This window comes from Taudactylus pleione, unplaced genomic scaffold, assembly GCF_031769625.1.
Source record: "Taudactylus pleione unplaced genomic scaffold, aTauple2 ptg000184l, whole genome shotgun sequence".
NCBI lineage: Eukaryota > Metazoa > Chordata > Amphibia > Anura > Myobatrachidae > Taudactylus > Taudactylus pleione.
The window spans coordinates 5596000-5617245 of record NW_028284586.1 but is presented as its reverse complement, the minus strand read 5'-3'; the positions used below and the strand labels follow the sequence as shown (position 1 = coordinate 5617245).

Here is a 21246-nt window from a genome sequence, read left to right as displayed (position 1 = left end):
AAGAGAAAGTGGTATACTGGAGAGAAAGTAATGGTATACTGGAGAGAATGTGATGGTATGTATACTGGAGAGAAAGTAATGGTTTACTGGAGAGAGAGCAGTGCTATGCTTCAGCCAAAGTGATGGTATACTGGAGAGAAAATTATGTTTACTGGAGAGAAAGTAATGGTATACTGGAGAGAAAGTGATGGTATATGGAGAGAAAGTGATGTTATAGTGGAGAGAAAGTGATATTATACTGGAGAGAAGGTAGTGGTATACTGGAGATAAAGTGATATTATACTGGAGAGAAAGTGATATTATACTGGAGAGAAGGTGATAGTATACAGGAGAGAAAGTGAAGGTATACTGGAGAGAAAGTGATGGTATACTGGAGAGAAAGTGACAGTATACTGTATTGAAGGTAGTGGCATACTGGAGAGAAAGTAACATATTCTGGAGAGAAAGTGACGGTATACTGGAGAGAAAGTGATGGTATACAGGAGAGAAAGTGGCTGTATACTGGAGAGAAAGTGGCTGTATACTGGAGAGAAAGTGGCTGTATACTGGAGAGAAAGTGATGGTATGCTGGAGAGAAAGTGACGGTATACTGGAGAGAAAGTGACCGTATGCTGGAGAGAAAGTGATGGTATGCTGGAGAGAAAGTGATGGTATGCTGGAGAGAAAGTGGCGGTATGCTGGAGAGAAAGTGACGGTATACTGGGGAGAGAGTGACGGCATGCTGGAGAGAAAGTGACGGTGTGCTGGAGAGAAAGTGATGGTCTGCTGGAGAGAAAGTGATGGTATGCTGGAGAGAAAGTGGCGGTATGCTGGAGAGAGAGTGACGGTATGCTGGGGAGAGAGTGACGGTATGCTGGGGAGAGAGTGACGGTATGCTGGAGAGAAAGTGACGGTGTGCTGGAGAGAAAGTGATGGTATGCTGTAGAGAAAGTGATGATATGCTGGAGAGAAAGTGACGGTATACTGGAGAGAAAGTGATGGGGTACTGGAGAGTAAGTGACGGTATACTGGAGAGTAAGTGACGGTATACTGGAGAGAAAGTGATGGCATACTGGAGAGAAAGTGACGGTATACTGGAGAGAAGTGACGGTATACTGGAGAGTAAGTAGCACTATTTATTGTTTTATACCACCATGAAGTTACAAGCTACTTGAAACACTTTGTACCTCCTCCACTTATGGAGAATATCTCCTTTTAAATCCTTATTTTCTTGTTTTAATCTGTGTGTAGTGGTATACTGGAGAGAAAATGATGATATACTGGAGAGAAGGTAGTAGTATACTGGAGAGAAGGTGGCTGTATACTGGAGAGAAAGTGATGGTATGCTGGAGAGAAAGTGACGGTATACTGGGGAGAGAGTGACGTTATGCTGGAGAGAAAGTGACAGTGTGCTGGAGAGAAAGTGATGGTATGCTGGGGAGAAGGTAGTAGTATACTGGAGAGAAAGTGGCTGTATACTGGAGAGAAAGCGATGGTATGCTGGAGAGAAAGTGACGGTATACTGGGGAGAGAGTGACGTTATGCTGGAGAGAAAGTGACGGTGTGCTGGAGAGAAAGTGATGGGGTACTGGAGAGAAAGTGACGGGGTACTGGAGAGAAAGTGACGGTATACTGGAGAGAAAGTGATGGGGTACTGGAGAGAAAGTGACGGTGTGCTGGAGAGAAAGTGACGGTATACTGGAGAGAAGTGATGGTATACTGGAGAGTAAGTGGCACTATTTTTTGTTTTATACCACCATGAATTTTCAAGCTACTTAATAAACTTTGTAATTCCTCCACTCCTTTTAAATCTTATTTTCTTGTTTTAATCTGTTTTTTTTTGTAGGAAAATGTTACCCATGTATTTTAATTTCTTCTTTCTATGGCCATGGTGACATCAGGTATGACGGTGTAGCCCGGATTTAACCTTGCAGCGTTAATTACAGTGACACTACCAGGCTACAGTCATGTATGATTCTTCAGCTGTGTTTGAACTACATATTTCAGCATGTTCTGCTAACCAAAGGCAAAGGCATTGTAAAGGCACAGGCAGAAAACATTGTAATTAATTCAGTTATGTTGGGACTTGTAGTTCCAACAAGATCTAAATCAGCTACCACAGCCTAATGATGGGCACACACTGCCAAATAAAATTTCTGACAATCTGACAGACATTTTATCTGGCAGCCATGAAGCCCAGCAGATATCGTGGCCATACACATAGCTATTTCAAAGTGTATGGCCCACGACAGCTGCTTTCCTACCCTGGGGAGGAAACATTTACCCATTTCTCCGTTAAAGGAAAAGGGGAAATGTTGGGCGGTCAGCCGCGGCAGGGCATACACTGCCAGATGCAGCCGACCAATCACCGGATCAGTGAGGCATGTTGAAAGAATTTCCATGTACGACTGTCAGATTAACGCTGATTGGTTGCAGGTGATAATCGGCGGATTTGCCCAATAATTGCATAATATATGCCCAGATTTACACTGCGGCTGTGGCTTTAATGTAAATTGGTTAGAGAATGAAAAAATGAACAGCAATATGTTTCTATTCCAGCTGCTCAAACCGTCGTCTGCTGATGTACTCTGCATTCTGGGCTCCGGAGCTCAAGCACACAGTCATTACCAAGCCTTTACACAGCAGTTTTTATTCAAAGAGGTAAATAAAAGCCGTCATTATGAACTAAAGGAACTGATGCACTTGTGTTGGCTAGGATGAGAATTGCTCATATTAAGTTCTACACAGCCGGGGAGACCATTAGATGTTTCAATTAAACAGAATGTGGAGAGTGCACTTTCAGAGCCCTAATGACTCGTTTTGAACACAAAAACATAGATACTTCGTTGAACTTAGCCGTTCAAATTCTAGGGTTGCAAAGCATGTACCAATAACAGTTATTAAATAGTGAAAGCATAAAGAACTTTTTACATGCTTGTGTGTGATTTAGTGGGAGTCTAATCCTAGAAATGTGGTGTTTTTATTTATTTTTTAAATTGTCAATGGAAGAAGAGGCCTGCACACAAAATACACAGTAATTACTTTCCACATTAGGCTGCCATTTGGCAGGAACCTCTAATTGACATGTAGGCCTCACATGGGTGGCAGGTTATTTATTATACTTTGATGTATTTCTTACACCACAAAGAGCAATCTCATAGCTCATACGTTTAGACTCTTTGTATGATTACTGTAGATTTCTTATTTCCACTGAAACTCATACAATTTGCAAAAACTGAAAGCACAATCTAATTACACAGTTGGATCCCTTAGAACTCTTCTTTACTATTATCAAATGTTTCTGCTTGTTAGCTATTAAGAAACAAAAATCTGAAAGTAAGGGCACTGGCAGATCCAGCCAGTAGAGAAGCCTAAAGCCAGGGGCGTATCAAGAGAGGAGGGCGCCCATGTGCATTCCCCTTCCGGGTCCCCCTCCTCTCTCCCCGGTGGCCGGCAGCGCACTGACCACAGCAGAAGACTCTGGGCACTAGTCTGAGCCCGAAATCTACTGTGCATGTGCAGATCTCCGGGAAAATGGCAGCCGCACAACAAGGGGAAAATGGCCGCGGTGGCCATTTTCCAGGCATTTAGTGCAGTAATGCTACAGCCGACACGGGACTTCGGAGAGGTAAGTATTAAAAAATATGGGTGTGTGGTGTGGGCCCTCCCTGAACCCAGGGGCCCGTGTGCACCGCACACCCTGTACCCATTATAGATACGCTCCTGCCTAAAGCGGAAATGAAAAATAGCAGCGCCCCTTGCAAAAAAAACTATATTAGTGCCTGTGGTTGACAGCCAAGTATTGAAAAAAAAAGAGAGATTGGAGGTGAAAGAAATCTGGTGAAGTACTAGTCTTGCAAATGGCCAAAACTACTGATATCTGTCCAATGCAGAAAAAAAATTAATGACCACTATACAGTACAGAGGACGTTCTAGTGACAGCTATACAATGTAGAGTGCACCTTGTGTCCATTATAAAAACAGAGAGCATCATTGTGGTCACTATTCAAAAAAGAGGGCATAAAATATGGATACAGGGACCAGCATACAATTTAGAGAGCATGCTTGTGGCCACTATGCAATACAGAGCCTCCCCTGTCATAATGATTAAAATAATACAAAGAAGATATTTATAACACAGATTTTGAGTCATAAATATCTGCTTTGCATTACTCTATCTATAGTAAAAATTCTAGTATAGAATGTCATCACTGGGTGAGTATCCAGCGGGGACACAGCGCAGGTGCGGGCGTTAGCGGCGGCGGGACCCGGCGGAAGTAGCTGGAATGGCGGCAGGCCTGGATCCGAGAGGATCCAGTCCCTGCCAGCCATTCTGCAGCCTTCGGCAGCAATGCCTGTTTCAAAAATGGCACCTCAGCGTAATTTTAAAAATTCAAGATGGCCTCCGCGAGCCAATCATGACTCGCGATATAAGCCAGCGTAAGGCAGCGGGGAGGGAGCATGCAATAGCTCCCGAAGAGAGAAGACTTCTGAAGCCCTGGGGAGGTGGCAAAAGAGCTTAAAGCCTGATGTCCCCCAGGTAAAGATGCAGGAAGCCCTGAGGAGGCTGTGGACATTCTAAAAAGCTTAAAGGCTGCTGTCCTCCAGGTAAAGATGCAGGAAGCCCTGAGGAGGCTGTGGACATTCTAAAGAGCTTAAAGGCCGCTACCCCCTGGTGAAGACGCCAGAAGCCCTGGAGAGGCAACAGCCATGCAAAAGAGCTGAAAGGCCATCATCCCTCAGGTGAAGATACTGTACTGTATAATAAACTGTTTTTAAAATAGTGTATAGTGTTTTTTTATATTTTCTTTACAGGCAGACTACAGGTGCCAGCGGGTCCTTAATGTCTGGGCATGTATGCACTTGTGGTTCTCCAAGTGCTGGCATGCTGAGGCAGGCTTGCTAGGACCTGTAGGCCACCTGTAAAGAACAATGTTATACCATGAACCCCGTACCCACCACCACCAGGGGTGCAGGGCATAACACTGGGCTTTCAGCCCAGTGCTGGTTGTTGCTCGGAGGGAGGGACCACATTTTATTTTTTTGGGATCCTTACTTTCCGAGGAATTCCAACTGTGAGCTGACTAGTTTAAGGGTGGTTAATGTGATGGCAGGGGGCCCCCACACTGAGTGTACCCCCTGCTATAGCATTATCTTCCTGACTGGTTCGGCCTGAATCTGGTTACTGTTATCTAGGGGGGACCCTACACCTCTTTTTTTTAAGGGGAGTGTTAATCAGCCAGTGCCTTCCCAGCCATTGACCTCTCCACACATCGCTGCAATACAGAATGCTGCCTAGTGGCCACTGTACAATATAAAGTGCACCTAGTGGCCACTATATAATCCAGAGAGCACCTAGTGGCCACTATATAATGCAGAGTGCACCATGCTAGAAACTCCTATATAATAAAGAGCACATCCTATGGGCCACAGTACAATACAAAATGCATCCTAGTGGTCACTATACAATATAGTGGGCATCCCAGTGGCACTGTACAATATAGAGTGCATTCCAGTGGCCGCTGTACAATACAGAGTGAATCCCAGTGGCCACTATGCAATAAAGAGTGCATCCCACTGGCACTATACAATATACAGTGCATTGTAGTGGCCATTACAGAGAGCATGCTGGAGACTCCTATAAATTATAGAGCACATGCCAGTGGCCACAGTACAATTTAGAATGCATCATAATCCCCACTGTACAATACAGAGTGCATATATTGGCCATTTTACAATACAGAATGCATCTTAGTGAACACTATTCTATACAAAGTGCATCCCAGTGGCAACTATACTATACAGAGTGCATCCCAGTGGGCACTATACTAAACAAAGTGCATATTGGTACCCACTATACATTACAAAGTGCATGTCAATGGCCACTACACAATACAGAGCACATCCGAGTGGCCAATATTTTACACAGAGTGTATCCCAGTGGCCACTCTAAAATACAGCATGCATTCTAGTGGTCATTATACAATGCAGAGATAATACTAGAGACCACTATACAATATAGAGCCACTATACAATTCAGAGTACATCTCAGTGGCCAATATACAATACAGAGTGCATCTCAGTAGCTACTATGCAATGCAGAGAGTATCCTAGTGGCTATTATGCTATGAAGAGTGTATGTCAGTTGCAACTATACAATGCAGAGTGCATCCTAGTGGCCTTTATAGAGCACAGAGTGCATCCCAGTAAACACTTTAGAGCACATAGTGCACCACAATGACCACTATTGTCACGATCGGGGCTGAGTCACAGCGGAGACCGTGGTCCTTACCGGCTCGGGTGCTCTGGCGGGGGTCTTCTGGCGGGGGTGCAGGCCCCTGGAGATTAGCGCTGGGCACAGTGAGGCTCCAGAGAGTGAGGAATGCTAGGTGGATGGGCAGGGGTAAACCTGGCAGCGCTTCCGCACTGTAGTCCGATGGGCGCCACCATCTTGGATTCAGGTCAGGTGACTGGTTGGACCGATCCACTTGCAGTATGACCTGGGAGTCTAGCTGTCAGGAAGTTCTTTAGTTGCCAGTGCAACAGCTATCACAGCGTTTGCTGTGAGCTAGTTCCCTGTGCTCCCTGTTCATCCAGTGTTTGTCCGCAGTTCCAGCCTGTATTCACCATCCTGGTTCGAGCCACGTATTACCTTGTATTCCTCCAACTCCTGGTCGCCCAAGTGTGTCTCCAGAATCCGTCCGCCGCTGGTGCTCCTGCCGGCCCGGTACACCGAATTCCACCGGAGTCTCCACAGTTGTCCTCTCGCTCCACGTGCACCTGCCGGTCCCGATTCCCTGCAAGTCTGCCGGAGTCACCACAGTTGTTCCCCCGCTCCACGGGCACCTGCTATCAGATCTGCTCCATTGTGGTTACCATTCATGAGTTACTCCCCTCTAAGACCAGCTGCATTCCAATACCAAAAGACAATCCTCCCAACTTCATCCGACTCTACCCCGGGTCCAAGTTCTGGTCAAGGCGTGACAGTTTGCACTGGCCAAATGGATTCAGCTAGTGGACAGGATCCGAGGACTGACCTTCTTCAAGGTATTGCCAACTGCTTAGAGGGATTAGAAGCCTCGCATCGGCAATTGGCCCAGTTCCTATAAGAGATGTCTATACGTCAGGATACCCTGCAGGCTTCCCTTGTCACGGTTAACATTCCTGCTGCCACCAATCAGCAACTTGCTCCAGCTATTCCTGCTCCATCCGCTCCATCCCACCTTCATTTACTGACTCCTAGCAAGTTCGACGGGAACCCTAAAATGTGCCGAGGTTTTTTTAACCAATGCGATGTCCACTTCACGCTGCAACGTATGAACTTTCCATCTCCTAAATCTAAAGTGGCCTATATCGTGTCCCTTCTGTCCGGATCTGCCCTAGACTGGGTTTTGCCTCTATGGGAAAGGTCCGATCCATTACTGGACAGTTACTCTGACTTCCTTACATCCTTCCGGAGGATATTTGACGAACCAGGGAGAACCAACTCTGCATCGGCTGAGATCATGCGCCTACGCCAAGGAAATCGCTCGGTCAGCCAATACGTCATCCAGTTCCAAACCTTAGCCTCAGAATTGAAATGGAATGAGGAAGCGCTGATCTCCGCCTTTTTGAATGGTCTTTCTGATCGGATAAAAGATGACCTCGCCACACGAGATCTTCCTGCCAGCCTTAATGACCTTATCTCTCTTTGTAATAAGTTGGACTTACGATACCGAGAACGGCAAAGTGAAAAGATTAAGGGAGACCACTTCAGGTTTCGACCTGCCAATACTCCGGTCCCTACCCCATCAGAACCGGTAAACGATGAACCCATGTAGATTAACCAGGCTCGTCTCACCATTGAAGAACGGCAAAGACACCAATGAGAGAATCTTTGCACGTACTGTGGAGGGACTGATCATTTAGTTGCCACCTGCTCACGTCGTAAGGGAAACTTCCGCTCCTAACCAGCTCTGGAGACACCAGGTTGGGAGTAATGTCACTGTCTCCATCCAAAACTGAATCTGCGTTGTCCATTACTCTGGAGTTAATACAAGGTCCTAAGGTTGTTCTCTTTCTCCTAGATTCAGGGGCTGGCGAGAATTTTATCACCACCGAGCTCGTCCAGAAATTTCAGATTCCAGTGTTCCCTCTCGATCATACAGTCACTCTGTCTGCAGTGGACGGAAGTCAAATCGTCAATGGAATTGTTACTCTAAAAACTCAGCCTGTACAGGTCAGGTAGGGGCCCTCCACACAGAAACCATTCAATTTCTTGTCATCCCTAAAGCTTCTCATGGAATTATTTTAGGTTACCCCTGGCTATGTAAGCACACTTCCAGAATTGACTGGACTTCCATGCAAATTCTGTCTTGGGAAATGCCTGTCATGTATCTTGTCTTTCACATATTAAACCCATTAAAGAGATTCACACAGCAGAAAATGTGCAGATTCCTAACCAGAACATTTCTTTCAGTGACGTCTTCTGTAAAATCGGGGCTGATACCCTGCTTCCACACCGTGATTGGGACTGCCCCATCGACTTGGTCCCTGGCAAAACCCCTCCGCGAGGTCCTACCTACCCACTGTCCTTACCTGAGACCAAGGCCATGTCAGAATATATACAAGAGAACCTACAAAAGGGTTTTATCCAGCCTTCTTGTTCCCCAGCTGGTGCAGGCTTCTTTTTTGTGTCCAAGAAAGATGGAGGATTACGCCCTTGCATCGATTACCGGGGTTTAAACGACATCACTATCAAGAACCGATACCCATTACCCCTCATTACCGAGCTCTTTGACCGAGTGAAAGGAGCCACGATATTCACCAAACTGGATTTAAGAGGGGCATATAATCTTATTAGGATACGTTCTGGCGATGAATGGAAGACCGCATTTAATACCCGGGATGGTCATTTTGAATACTTAGTAATGTCTTTTAGTCTCTGCAATGCTCCCGCTGTTTTCCAAAACTTTATGAATTAAATTTTCCTGGACATTATTGTAAGTTTCCGTTGTCATTTACCTGGATCACATCCTGATATTTTCCTCCAGTATCGAAAAACATCGGTCTCAAGTGAGGGAGGTCTTGAGCCATCTACGAAAGAACCATTTATACTGTAAAGCGGAGAAGTGTGTATTTAAGGTATCTTCCATTTCATTTTTGGGCTACATCATCTCAGGTTCCGGCCTAGAAATGGACCCTAAAAAGGTACAGGCTATCTTGGACTGGTCTTGTCCCAGCTCACTCAAAGCAGTACGATTTTTAGGTTTCGCAAATTATTACAGAAGTTTCATTAAGGGCTTCTCCACTCTCGTGGCACCTATTTCTGCCTTGACACGGGAGCAGTTCCATCTCAGTGGCCTCCCGAGGCTGAAACAGCTTTTCGAATGCTGAAACAGGCTTTCGTTTCCGCTCCTGTCCTGAGACAGCCTAACATCGACAGCTCATTCTTCCTAAAGGTAGACACCTCATCTGAAGCTGTGGGAGCAGTACTCTCGCAAAGAGTCAAAGATAACAAAGTCCACCCATGTGGTTACTTTTCCAAGAAAAATTACCCCATCGGAGAACAAGAGTTATTGGCGGTTAAACTAGCCTTTGATGAATGGCGATATCTTCTCGAAGGGGCTAAATTTCCCATCACTGTATATACGGATCATCGTAAACTGCTATTCCTGAAAAATATCCAGTGCCTCAGTTCCCGCCTGGCTCGATGGGCAATATTCTTTTCTCGCTTCAATTTCACGCTTACCTTCCATCCAGGTTCAATAAACCAGAAAGCGGATGCTCTCTTTCATTCATTCTCCTCCGAGATTTCTACTGAAACACCTAAAAAAACTCCAGTTCTTGAGTCCAAAGTATTCGCCACTACCCATATCCGACCCCCTCCCGGGAAGTACTTTGTAACCCCGGATCTACGTAAACAACTTTTAACTTGGGCCCATTCCTCTCGCTTTGCCGGACACACAGGCATATGTAATACTCTGGAATACCTACACCGGTCCTACTGGTGGCCAGCCATGAGGTCCGAAGTCGCAGAATTTATCTCCTCCTGTACTCAATGTGCCCAACATAAAACATCCAGACAAGCTCCAGCAGGAACTCTGATTCCCCTGTCTATACCAACCCGTCCCTGGACACACCTATCCATGGACTTCGTAACAGATTTACCATTCTCCAAAGATTATACCACCATTTGGATAGTGATTGATTGTTTTTCAAAAATGGTGCACTATATTCCTCTCAAGAAGCTACCATCCGCTTCAGAATTGGCTCAACTTTTCGTCATCAATATATTTCGTCTTCACGGACCCAACCGAAATTATCTCTGATCGGGGTGTGCAGTTCGTAGCAAAATTCTGGAGAGCTTTATGCTCCATCTTGCAAGTTAAATTTTCTACCGCCTATCACCCTCAAACCAACGGTTCTACCGAAAGGGTAAACCAAGATCTTGAAATCTTCTTACGAATCCATATGTCATCATCTCAGGACAACTGGACAGAAACTCTACCCTGGGCAGAGTTTGCTCACAACAGTTCTTATCATTCGTCTACTGGTCAAACCCCATTTTTTACAGTTTTTGGTCTACATCCCAGAGTACCAGAATTCAAAGAACTTCCAGTTTTTGATGTTCCAGTGGTAACCTCCACTCTGCAGGACTTTTCACGAATCTGGACTCAAGTTCACTCTTCCCTACAGAAAACCTCTGACCGATACAAATTAGGGGCCGATAAGAGAAGAAGGGCCGTCCCCAACATGAAGGAAGGTGATCAAGTATGGCTATCCACTCGTCATCTTCGCCTCAAAGTTCCTTCAATGAAGTTTGCACCTCAATTTATCGGACCATTTCCCATCATTGAATTGATTAACCCAGTAGGAAAGTTTTGATGGCTAACCGGTGGTGGATGGGCAGGGGTAAACCTGGCAGCACTTCCGTTCTGTAGTCCAATGGGCGCCACCATCTTGGATTCAGGTCAGGTGACTGGTTGGACCAATCCACTTGCAGCATGAACTGGGAGTCTAGCAGCATATCTTGCTCCATTTGGTGGTACTAAAGGACTGTCAGGAAGTTCTTTAGTTGCCATTGCAACGTCTATCACAGTATTTGCTGTGAGCTAGTTCCCTGTGCTCCCTGTTCGTCCAGTGTTTGTCCACAGTTCCAGCCTGTATTCACCATCCTGGTTCGAGCCACGTACTACCTCGTATTCCTCTGACTCCTGGTCTCGCAAGTGTGTATCCAGAATCCGTCCGCCGCTGGCGCTCCTGCCAGCCCCGGTACCCCGAGCTCCGTCGGAGTCTCCACAGTTGTCCTGTCGCTCCACGTGCACCTGCCGGTCCCGATTCCCTGCAAGTCTGCCGGAGTCGCCACAGTTGTTCCCCCGCTCCACGGGCACCTGCTATCAGATCTGCTCCATTGTGGTTACCATTCATGAGTTAATCCCCTCTAAGACCAGCTGCATTCCAATACCAAAAGGCAATCCTCCCAACTTCATCCGATTCCACCCCAGGTCCAAGTTCTAGTCAAGGTGTGACAACTATAGAGCAAACATTGCATCCTACTGGCCACCACAGAATCCTAAGAGCATCCCAGTGGCCACGAGACAGCACTAAGTACATCCCAGTGGTCACTAAACAGCACCTTGTGCATTCTAGTGGCCACTATACAATGCAGAGTGCATTCCAGTGGCCATTATACAATACAGAGAGCATCCCAGTGGCCATTATACAATACAAACCCACAAATCAATAGTGACTATGCAATGCACATCCCCTTATCTAATATCTGGTGGTGGCAAGCCCTTGCCTCTCTCTGCTCCTTTTTAAATTTGCTGGAAGTGGTCATAACCACTAGATGGCACACATCACTATTTATTGCATCACTGTTTTCAGAGTGCTAGGATATAATCTAGTGTTTATAAATGCTGACATAATTACTTAAATGTACATGTCAGTGTCTTTCAAAAGATGAGGATTTGTGTCTCCTGGAAGACTGTGTGTTGCAAACATTCTAGTGACAAAATTGGCACAAATCATTCTTCAAAACTGGGAACATTCAGACAACATTCAGGAAAAAGTGCTCTGGGTGTCACTCTCAACTCTCCCCCCACTCCCCCCCAACAAAGAAAAAAATACAAAACAAAACTGTACCATATGCAAACAGATCACACATACTGGAATTCTCACCACATAAATTTGAGTATTAAAAAACACTGAGATTTGTTTGAAAGTCATGCAAAATGCTGGCAACACTGAAAGCTCTCTCCTGATAATCCTATACACCTCTGTTATTTAAATACTTAGTACAATCATCACTCTTCTGTTAGAGAGGGGAGTGGTCTCATGCTGTCTCCTCCCAGGCTGTGACATGCCATCAGCGATGGCATCACCCTGTCAACCAGTAGTGCTTATGAGCATGTGCGAACCTGGTGCATGCCACTGTGTTAGTGTCACAGTGCTTTGCGGATGCACAGCACAAAACTCCTAACAAAAAAACATATTTTCTTCTTCAGGGTCCATAGGGCTCCACAGGGGAGACAATGGGGTGTAGGTGAGACTTAGAGGACTGGACACCAACAACAAAGCTTTTCAATGCCAGGATGCTCCGGTCCTTCCCCCTATACCCCGCCCACAGCCTGAGGGCAACTCAGTTTCGTTGGTGTCCGGCAGGAGCTGGATCATCGTTTTAACAGGGGGCTGCTATTAAGCAGCCCAAACCTATTTTTATGATTTTATTTTATTTAATTTATTCTACTAATGAGCAGTAGCATGAGACAGTCCTTGGGACATCTGTACTGCTGCTCCATCACCCCTCCGCGGCGCCGTGATACCATCCCTCGGCTAGGTACTCTCGGCAGGCGGGGCTCTGAGGGGGACCTTGCTAGCGAGGCTCCCCAGACTCCAGACTGCAGCCAGGAATCAAGGGGACAGGTAAGGTGGATCCCCTCTTGCAGGAAGGCGCGTGTATGTGCAGTCTTACATCTGGTCTTAGGAGACAGATCGGAGGCGCTGATGTGGACATCGGTTCATCCGGGACTCCACTAGACCACCATTAATAGCATGTTTTGGAGTCTCTGCCTTATTCAGGGGATATCCTGTTTGGCACAGAATTGGACAAAATTGTGACTACCTTGGCAGCTTCCAATACTGTGTTCCTGCCCTCTGCATATAATGCGAAGCCTCAGACATCATCCTTTCATCCTCGAGGAAAAGCTACAGATCAGTCCTTTTCAAGGCATCAGGCATCAACTAAGGCTTCCAAGCCTAGGACCAAACAGACCTGGGCAACTAGACGTCCACCTACCAAATCTGAGGACAAGCCTTCAGTCTGACAGGGCGGGCCTTTCCCTGGGGGCTCTCAGGGTGGGAGGCAGACTTCTTCAATTCACCCAGTTCTGGTGTCAGACAACAACAGATGCCTGGGTAAGAGAAGTGGTCTCCCACGGATATGCCCTCTCCTTCCTGAGGCGACCCCCCCTTCAGTTCTTTTGCACAGGCCCTCCATTGGACCCAAGAAATGCTGTGCTACTCCAAAAGGCCATTCAGTCCTTACTGCTCTCATTAGTAATAATTCCCGGTCCCCTCCACACAGCAAGGGAAGGGCTATTATTCTACCCTTTTCTTAGTTCAGAAGCCCAATGGGTCTCATCGGCCTATCCTCAATCTCAAGTCTTGGAACAAGTTTATCAGGGTGCCCCGGTTTTGTATGGAAACCATCTGCTCTATTATCCTGGCTATGGAATCTGGGGACTTTATGGTGTCTCTGGACATTCAGGACACCTACCTACATGTACCTATAGCGCCTTCTCATCAACAATATCTCCGGTTTGCTATACTACAGCAGCATTACCAATTTAAGGCTCTGCTTTTTGGCCTTTCAATGGCTCCTCGGGTCTTTACCAAGATCATGGCAATTATGGCGGCCTGTCTTCATCATCAAGGGAACAGATTGCTCCCGTATTTAGATGACCTCTTGCTGTTGGCCAGCTCTCCAGAAATTCTTCACCGCCATCAACAGCTAACCATTGCCTTTCTACAAATGCACAGTTGGCTGATCAACTGGAAAAAGTCTACCTTGACACCTTCTCAAAGAATGGTACATCTGGGAGCCCTCCTGGACTGCCAGGTTCAGATAATCTTCCTAATGGCAGACACAATTTCTGTATTACAGCAACGTGTGCGCAGACCACTACATAGTCGTCGAGTGTCAATTCACTCTGCAATGCAGACCATGGGATCCATGATGTCCACCTTCGACATGGTGGAGTTCGCTCAGTTTCACTCCAGGCTCCTACAACACCTGATCCTCTCCAGGTGGAACAGGCTGCTTCATCTGCTCAGATCCCAGATGATGAGTCTCTCCCCGGAGGTTCGCCTGTCTCTGGCCTGGTGGCTACAGACATCCCACTTGAACAAGGGACGCCCCTTTTGGATCCCGGACTGGGTACTCCTAACCACGGATGCAAGCCTCCGCGGGTAGGGTGCGGTGAGCGGCCAGCACTCCTTCCAGTGCTGCTGGGCTTCAGCCAAGGCGGTCTTACCAATCAACGTGTTAGAACTCCGAGCCATCTATACTGACCTGATATCCTTCAGAGCAGGCCAGTACAAGTACAGTCCGACAACGCCAAAGCAGTGGCCTACCTCAATCACCAAGGAGGCACTCGAAGTCGGGCAGCAATGGCAGAAGTGTCCCGCATTCTGACATACCCCAAATGCCATCTTCCAGCCATCTCCGTAGTGTTCATCCCAGGAATTCTCATTTGGGAAGCAGATTCCCTAAGCCATCACGATATGCATGCAGGAGGGTGATCTCTACATCCAGAAGTCTTTCAGCTTCTAGTGGACAAATTTTGTCTACCAAATGTGGATCTCATGGCCTCAAGACACAACCACTAACTTCCAGTGTATGGAGCCAGGACAAGTGACCCCAACGCGGCCTTCGTGGACGCATCATCTGTGAGGTGGACCCTCCATTTTGCGTACCTCCTCCCTCCAATATCCCTTCTTCTTCGAGTTCTTTGGAAGTTCAAACAGGAAGGAGGCACAGTCCTGTTGGTAGCTTGGCCCAGATGCCATTGGTACTCCGATCTTCAGAGTCTCTCCATAGACGTTCCTCTTCAAATTTCTCTATGACCTGACCTGTTGTTTCAGGGTCCCTGTCTACATCCAGACCTGGCCTGCCTATCTTTAATGGCTTGGCTCTTGAGACATCCCTCCTAAGGTCTAAGGGATTTTCTAGCTCTGTGGTTCAGACCATGATCAGAGCTCATAAACTGGTCTCTGCCAGGATTTATTACCAGGTATGGCAAACATATTTCCTGTGGTGTGCCTGTAGAAAATATGACCTTCAAGTTTTTAAGGTTTCTAGAATACTTGCCTTTCTTCAGGCCGGATTGGATCTTGGAATCCGCCTAGCATATCTGAAAGTGCACGTCTCTTCTCTGTCCATCTGGTTCCAGCACAGAGTTGCTCCTCTAAAAGATGTTCACACCTTGAACAGGGTGTTCTAAGTATACAACCTCCCTTTGTCCCTTCTGTAGCTCCGTGGGATTTGTCAGTGGTTCTCCACGCACTTTAGGAAAATCCATTCGAACCCTTGGAATCAGTGGATGTCAAGTGGCTCACTGCGAAGACTCTGATTCTTCTGGCTATAGCATCTGCCCGCAGGGTATCGGATTTAGGGGCGCTTTCATGTCGCTCACCTTTTTTAATCTTTAAACAGGACAGGGCTGTTCTTAGAATGTGATCGGGTATCCTTCCCAAAGTGGTTTCTCATTTCCACATTAACGATACTGGATCAGAACCTCTATACACACCTTCCTATACCTTCTTATGTCCTGCCTATACCTTCTAATGTCCTGCCTATACCTTCTAAGGATGACGCTAATTTGCGTATGCAGTCATACCATAAATAAAGACTTAGACATGGAATCTGTGGTTCCAAAGCACAAGTGATATTCAGGTAAAAGTTCAGACAGTTACACGCAATTGATCAAGACACAATTTAGGCGCAAAAGGAAATTATACAGACCGGAAGTACAGTATACATACGCAGGCGCTTCCGGACCCAGAGATAGGCATCAGCAAGAGACCCCTCGTCATTCAGCATTCAGCACAAAGACTCAGAACCAGCATTCGTGCACTCATATTTATACCCCCCAGAATAAACAGGACAATAGGGTAGTCTGTTGCTGATATCATTGGTTCCCAGGAGTGAAGCATCTGTTACAACACATTTAACAGGCTGGTTCAAACAGACTCTCCCTGCCTCTAACAGCTGGGGGTCTTCCTCTTCACGCCTCCTGCTTGTAGGCTCTGCGATCCATAACTCGGGAATGCATGATGCGATCTCCCCACCGATAACACTGGAATACTGTAAAAAGGATACGCATCAGTACAACTCCAAACATGACTTGTTTAGCATGTATAATACCTTAGTTATCAAATATCTTTATTTCTCAGCATTTAAACTAACTGAACCAACTTAAGTCATACACTTTAAAACTTATTAAACCTTATGTGTGGATATGTAATGTGTGGGTATTGAGGGTTTGATATAAGGACGTTAGTTAACTCTGGGCAGATGCGTGCGCATAAAGCTAATAAAACAGCGGTTTCATACAAAGTCCTATGCATTCGCTAATACGCGACTAGTTAACAGCGCTATTGTATGTATTAATGTGCGTATGGGAAATGATGAAAAATGCAATCGCATGGTGCTATTAGTATTATCGCCACGTGTACTAAAATGTGAGTTTATCTAAAATGGCGCTTAGGCGGCCATTCGCAAAATGGCGTCTTGTGATCTCATTTTCAAGATGGAGTCTTGTGGCCATTTGCAAGATGGCGTCGCTGCGATTAAATTTTAAACTGAACTTGTCTTAGCCAATTATTCAGCTTCGACAACATTAATGAGGAAATTGTGGTTCCGGACTTTCAATCAACAGACCTCTTGGGAGGTGAGGCCTCTTTGGATGTGATCCGTGCTCTGAAGATCTACGTGGACCGCACTAGTTCCATCAGGAAATCAGATATCCCCTCTTCATCTTATATGGATTCCATAAGGAGGGATGGCCAGCTAGCAAACAGACTCTGGCCAGATGGATTCGCATGACTATCTCACAGGCTTACACGCAGACTGGCATTCCTGTGCCAGCTACAGTACCTGCTCATTCTACTCGCTCTGTGGGTCCCTCGTGGTTAGCCTGGCGTGGCACCTCTGCTAAACAGCTATGCAAGGCAGCTATGTGGTCTTCTGTAAACACCTTTCTTAGGTTCTATGCCTTTGATACATTTGTCTCTCAGGATGCTTCCTTCGGGCGCAGGGTTCTCCTCTCAGCTCAGGAGCGTCCCCGCCCTTGAACAACTGCTTTGGGACATCCCCATTGTCTCCCCTGTGGAGCCCTATGGACCCTGAAGAAGAAAACGAGAGTTATGGTAAAACATACCTGTTTTAACTCTCTTTCTTTGAAGTCCATAGGGTTCACAGGGCACTCGCCCTGAAGCACCTGGCTTCTATTGGTTTCTTCTCTTAGTCACTTGTTTCCTTCTCTGTGTGAGAGTGTGATTCTTCAGTGTACCAGTCTTCATCCTCTCCTATCCTGCTCCTGCCTTGGGCTTGTTAACAAAACTGATTTGCCTTCAGGCTGTGGGCGGTGTATAGGGGGAAGGATCGGAGCATCCTGGGATTGAAAAACTTCGCTGTTGGTTTCTGGTCCTCCAAGTCCCACCTACACCCCATTGTCTCCCCTGTCGACCCTATGGACTTGAAAGAAAGAGAGTTAACAAAGTTTTACCATAGCTCTTCTTATATTGCCTACCAATGTTACTGCATTAACCGTGTATTTATCGTTGTTACCAATAAACCATCACACTGTTTGAGAACGTTTATGTGGACTAACATCTATTTTACATTCCGCTGACACCTATAGCAACCAAAAAGTTTCTGCCAATATTTTCCTCATTTGCTGCTAGTGCCTTGATGTGGCCTTGTGATATACTAATGTCATTCTTATGCATGCATGCCAATCACAACTCTTGACAGCAATGTAATTAATTGCTTCAAGAACAAGTATTTTTAAATGTTAGAGAGTGTTTAAGGGTGATTGAGGCTGTTTACTTCCATTAAACTAATGGATTTGTGTACTGCGCTGTTCTGTAGTGCTGCCGCAATGACCAAGTAAACCACATTCATCCTAACATACAGCATGTCCCAAAGTATAGCCTGTCTTTTCTTTCGCCACAAAGGTCAGAATTTGGAGTCGCACAAGGGAAAAGGCTGAAAGATTTGCAAAAGCTACAGAAGGAAACGTGCGCGTATGTTCCACCCCGAAAGAAGCAGTCACCGATGCTGATGTGATTGTAGCAGCTACAATGTCTACAGAGCCGGTCCTGTTCGGTGATTGGGTCAAGCCAGGGGCACACATTAATGGTACTGCAGTTCATGATTATTTATGTCTTAGTGACTACTGGGTAGAAAGTTAAGATTTCTGCCTATGAGCTGGGTAAAATATTTACATTTTTCATGTGTTATTTTCTTTTTTAATTTGCGTATATTAGATGACTAAAAGCTCATCATTTGTGTATTCAACAATACAATACAAAAGTGTGTTGTATGTTTTAATAAATTAAACTGGCTACACATATGGCAATTTGAACAGCTAGTGTAGTTTATTATCCCAAAATGTATATAGTTGTAGGACAATAATTTTCCTTTATCATAGTATATACTTAACCAGTCGTGATGCTTTGGCAAGGCTGCCGAGTTAATAAGCACACAGCAGCCCTGATCAGCAACAGCACACTATCTTTTTGCGGAATCACAGCAGCGATCATTGCAAATGCTTGTTTTAGCCTTCCCTTGAGTACTAGCGTGTGCTGGGCCATGCAAGCCCTGGGATGCCCACATTCAATGCCTGTGGTGGATGCAACTACGCCAGTGATTATGAACACACTGCTATCGGCGTACCATCACATGTACCTCTGACCCTTACACCAGCCACTTCCACTGACACGCCAGCGACACTCCCACGAGATGGCTTTTTTTGCGTTCACTTGAGGCCACTCCCAGTCACCACCCAGGAATGCCCATGATTTTGCCTTGCCGATACTAATGCTAGCGCTCTTGTACGTAGTAGCATTTGCTGTAGGGGTTTTCAGAATTTCTTGCGCATGTGCAGTAGCAAATAATCCCTCGACTGCGCTAACATCCACCAGTTAATCAGGCCCAACATGTGTGCACAGTGATCGTCTAACCAGATAAAATGCTCCAATGATCCAGGCATCAGCCTGACAAGTAAATGTAAAGATGTGTCAAAATCAGTTTTGAGTGGAGACAGGTTTTGTGAGTGAACCTTTGGGGTGGATGACCACAGCAGATCATAGCTTGCATGGAAATTTTTTCGAGAGTATTTTACAAAACAGTTAAGACTCGGTTATGTTTTAGCTCTTGGTGCTTGCCGGCCTGACTGGAGGGAGCTGGATGACGTTCTCATGAAGAGTTGTGTCCTGTATGTGGACTCCAGAGAGGCAGGTCAGAAGGAATCCGGAGACATAGTTCTGTCTGGGGTAAGGATACTTGGTAATTGTGATTATTCTTGAAACTATGCAATATGTGGTACACTAAACTGATCTATAAAAGCATGGCTTTTATCCTTAGTAATGCCCCGTGCTTTTTTATTGTGCGTTTACACCAGACAGAAATACTTCACTATTTCTCATGGGGAGTGTTCATGGACATTTATGTAATGAGGCACTTCCCTTTTATAAAATGTATCAATTTTAGACAGTATTGGGTAGCCTTCTGCAAGGATGTAAATTTTTATTTTAAATAAAATGCTAGTAGTCTGACTTAAATTTATTTTTATTTCTAAAACAAAGGAAAATTCAGTAAAAAAGTGAAATAAAGACAAAAAATTTTACAAATATTATAAAAGTAGTTTAATGAATGTAAAAATTGCAATGAAAATGTAATAAAAAAATATTCAGCTTGATTGGAGGATTTAATCAATCATTAAATCTATTAAATGGGAACCTTTCATAAACCAGTTTTCACTCTTTGTAGTTTATGAAATGACACATTGTTACATAACCTGATTTGTCACTTTCTCGGCATTTACATACTATTTCCATGCTCCCCTCATTCTGTAAGGTGATTCAATGAGTTTATTTTCCTTATTTTACTCTACATTTTCCCACAGTAATTACAAACATACAGGGCCTGATTCAGAGGTGGGTGCATCTGCATCTTTGTCTTTATGTTAACGATTCTGATCATACTTTAGACCACCACTTGTGCGCCACCAAAGCTTGCACCAGCCCTATAGAGCCCCTGAGGATGGCGCAATTTCTCTGTTTGATACATGGCGTCCTGTGTCAGCGCTATTACGGCCAACTCTGAATCAGGCTAGTATTATCTACTGTCATTCTTTGACAGGAGTAAGTTTGTATTGCTGAAAGTGTTCAGTAATTCATGTTATCTAATAATACAAATGTCCACATATTGTGACTGATCACTTGAAAATGTTTTACTTTAATAGACCCATATGCTAGTACATTTACAGTCATAATTGTGAGCGTATTAGTATGGTTTTTAGATACTACAAGTTAGTAACTGGTGGGCTTTACGTGGCACATCTAAGTTGTTTTAATTACATTCACATGCTGTTTTGGACATTTATTCTTGGTATGAATGAATTACAAGTGCCCATGAACTCGCCCTAAACATGTAGTCCCTAATATCCATAACAGATGAATGTGTTTCATTAGAAGACTTCATCAAGGGGATATGCTGCTATCAGTAGTAAAGTTTATTAATAGTCTGGTGTACAACCACAGACTGATAAAGAGTGAACAATCCCAAAACATGCGTTTGGAGTAATAGATGTATAAATGGGAGCATTTTAATCCATATCATGTTATTCTTGATTTTAAGAGTGAGCCATATTTTTTCTTAAATTTTTGCTAACATGGTGTCTGATTTGTCAGCTTTGTAACAAAAACATTGTTGTAGCTGGCCATTCAGGGTCTCGGTTTAAGAAAGAAGTGATCTAGTGGGAGATAGTTTGTATTGTCCTGGAAGGGTGAATATTCGTCTTTCTAAATAGAGGAGTTCCTGGGCTGTTATCTTTTTCGTCAATGATGCTGTGCATGAGAGGACTGACCTCCCAATGGGGTACACTAAAAGGAGAGGTCCTTGAAAGGTGATAAAAATTTCTTCGATGGGGCTTATTTCCCTAACATCACAGATTTATCATTGACTGATCTGGATTATCCCACATTCAATTGTTTATT

The 21246-nt window shown here is 45.1% G+C and overlaps 1 protein-coding gene across 1 annotated transcript in view; it reads left to right on the top strand.

Annotated features, from left to right (window-relative positions):
* CRYM (crystallin mu) overlaps nt 1-21246 on the top strand; it is a 129752-nt gene that overhangs the window by 88259 nt on the left and 20247 nt on the right. The window contains exons 4-6 of the mRNA XM_088476212.1: nt 2539-2640; nt 18202-18385; nt 19400-19521. Of these exons, the coding sequence (XP_088332338.1) occupies nt 2539-2640; nt 18202-18385; nt 19400-19521 (408 nt within the window). The remainder of the gene's footprint in view (nt 1-2538; nt 2641-18201; nt 18386-19399; nt 19522-21246) is intronic.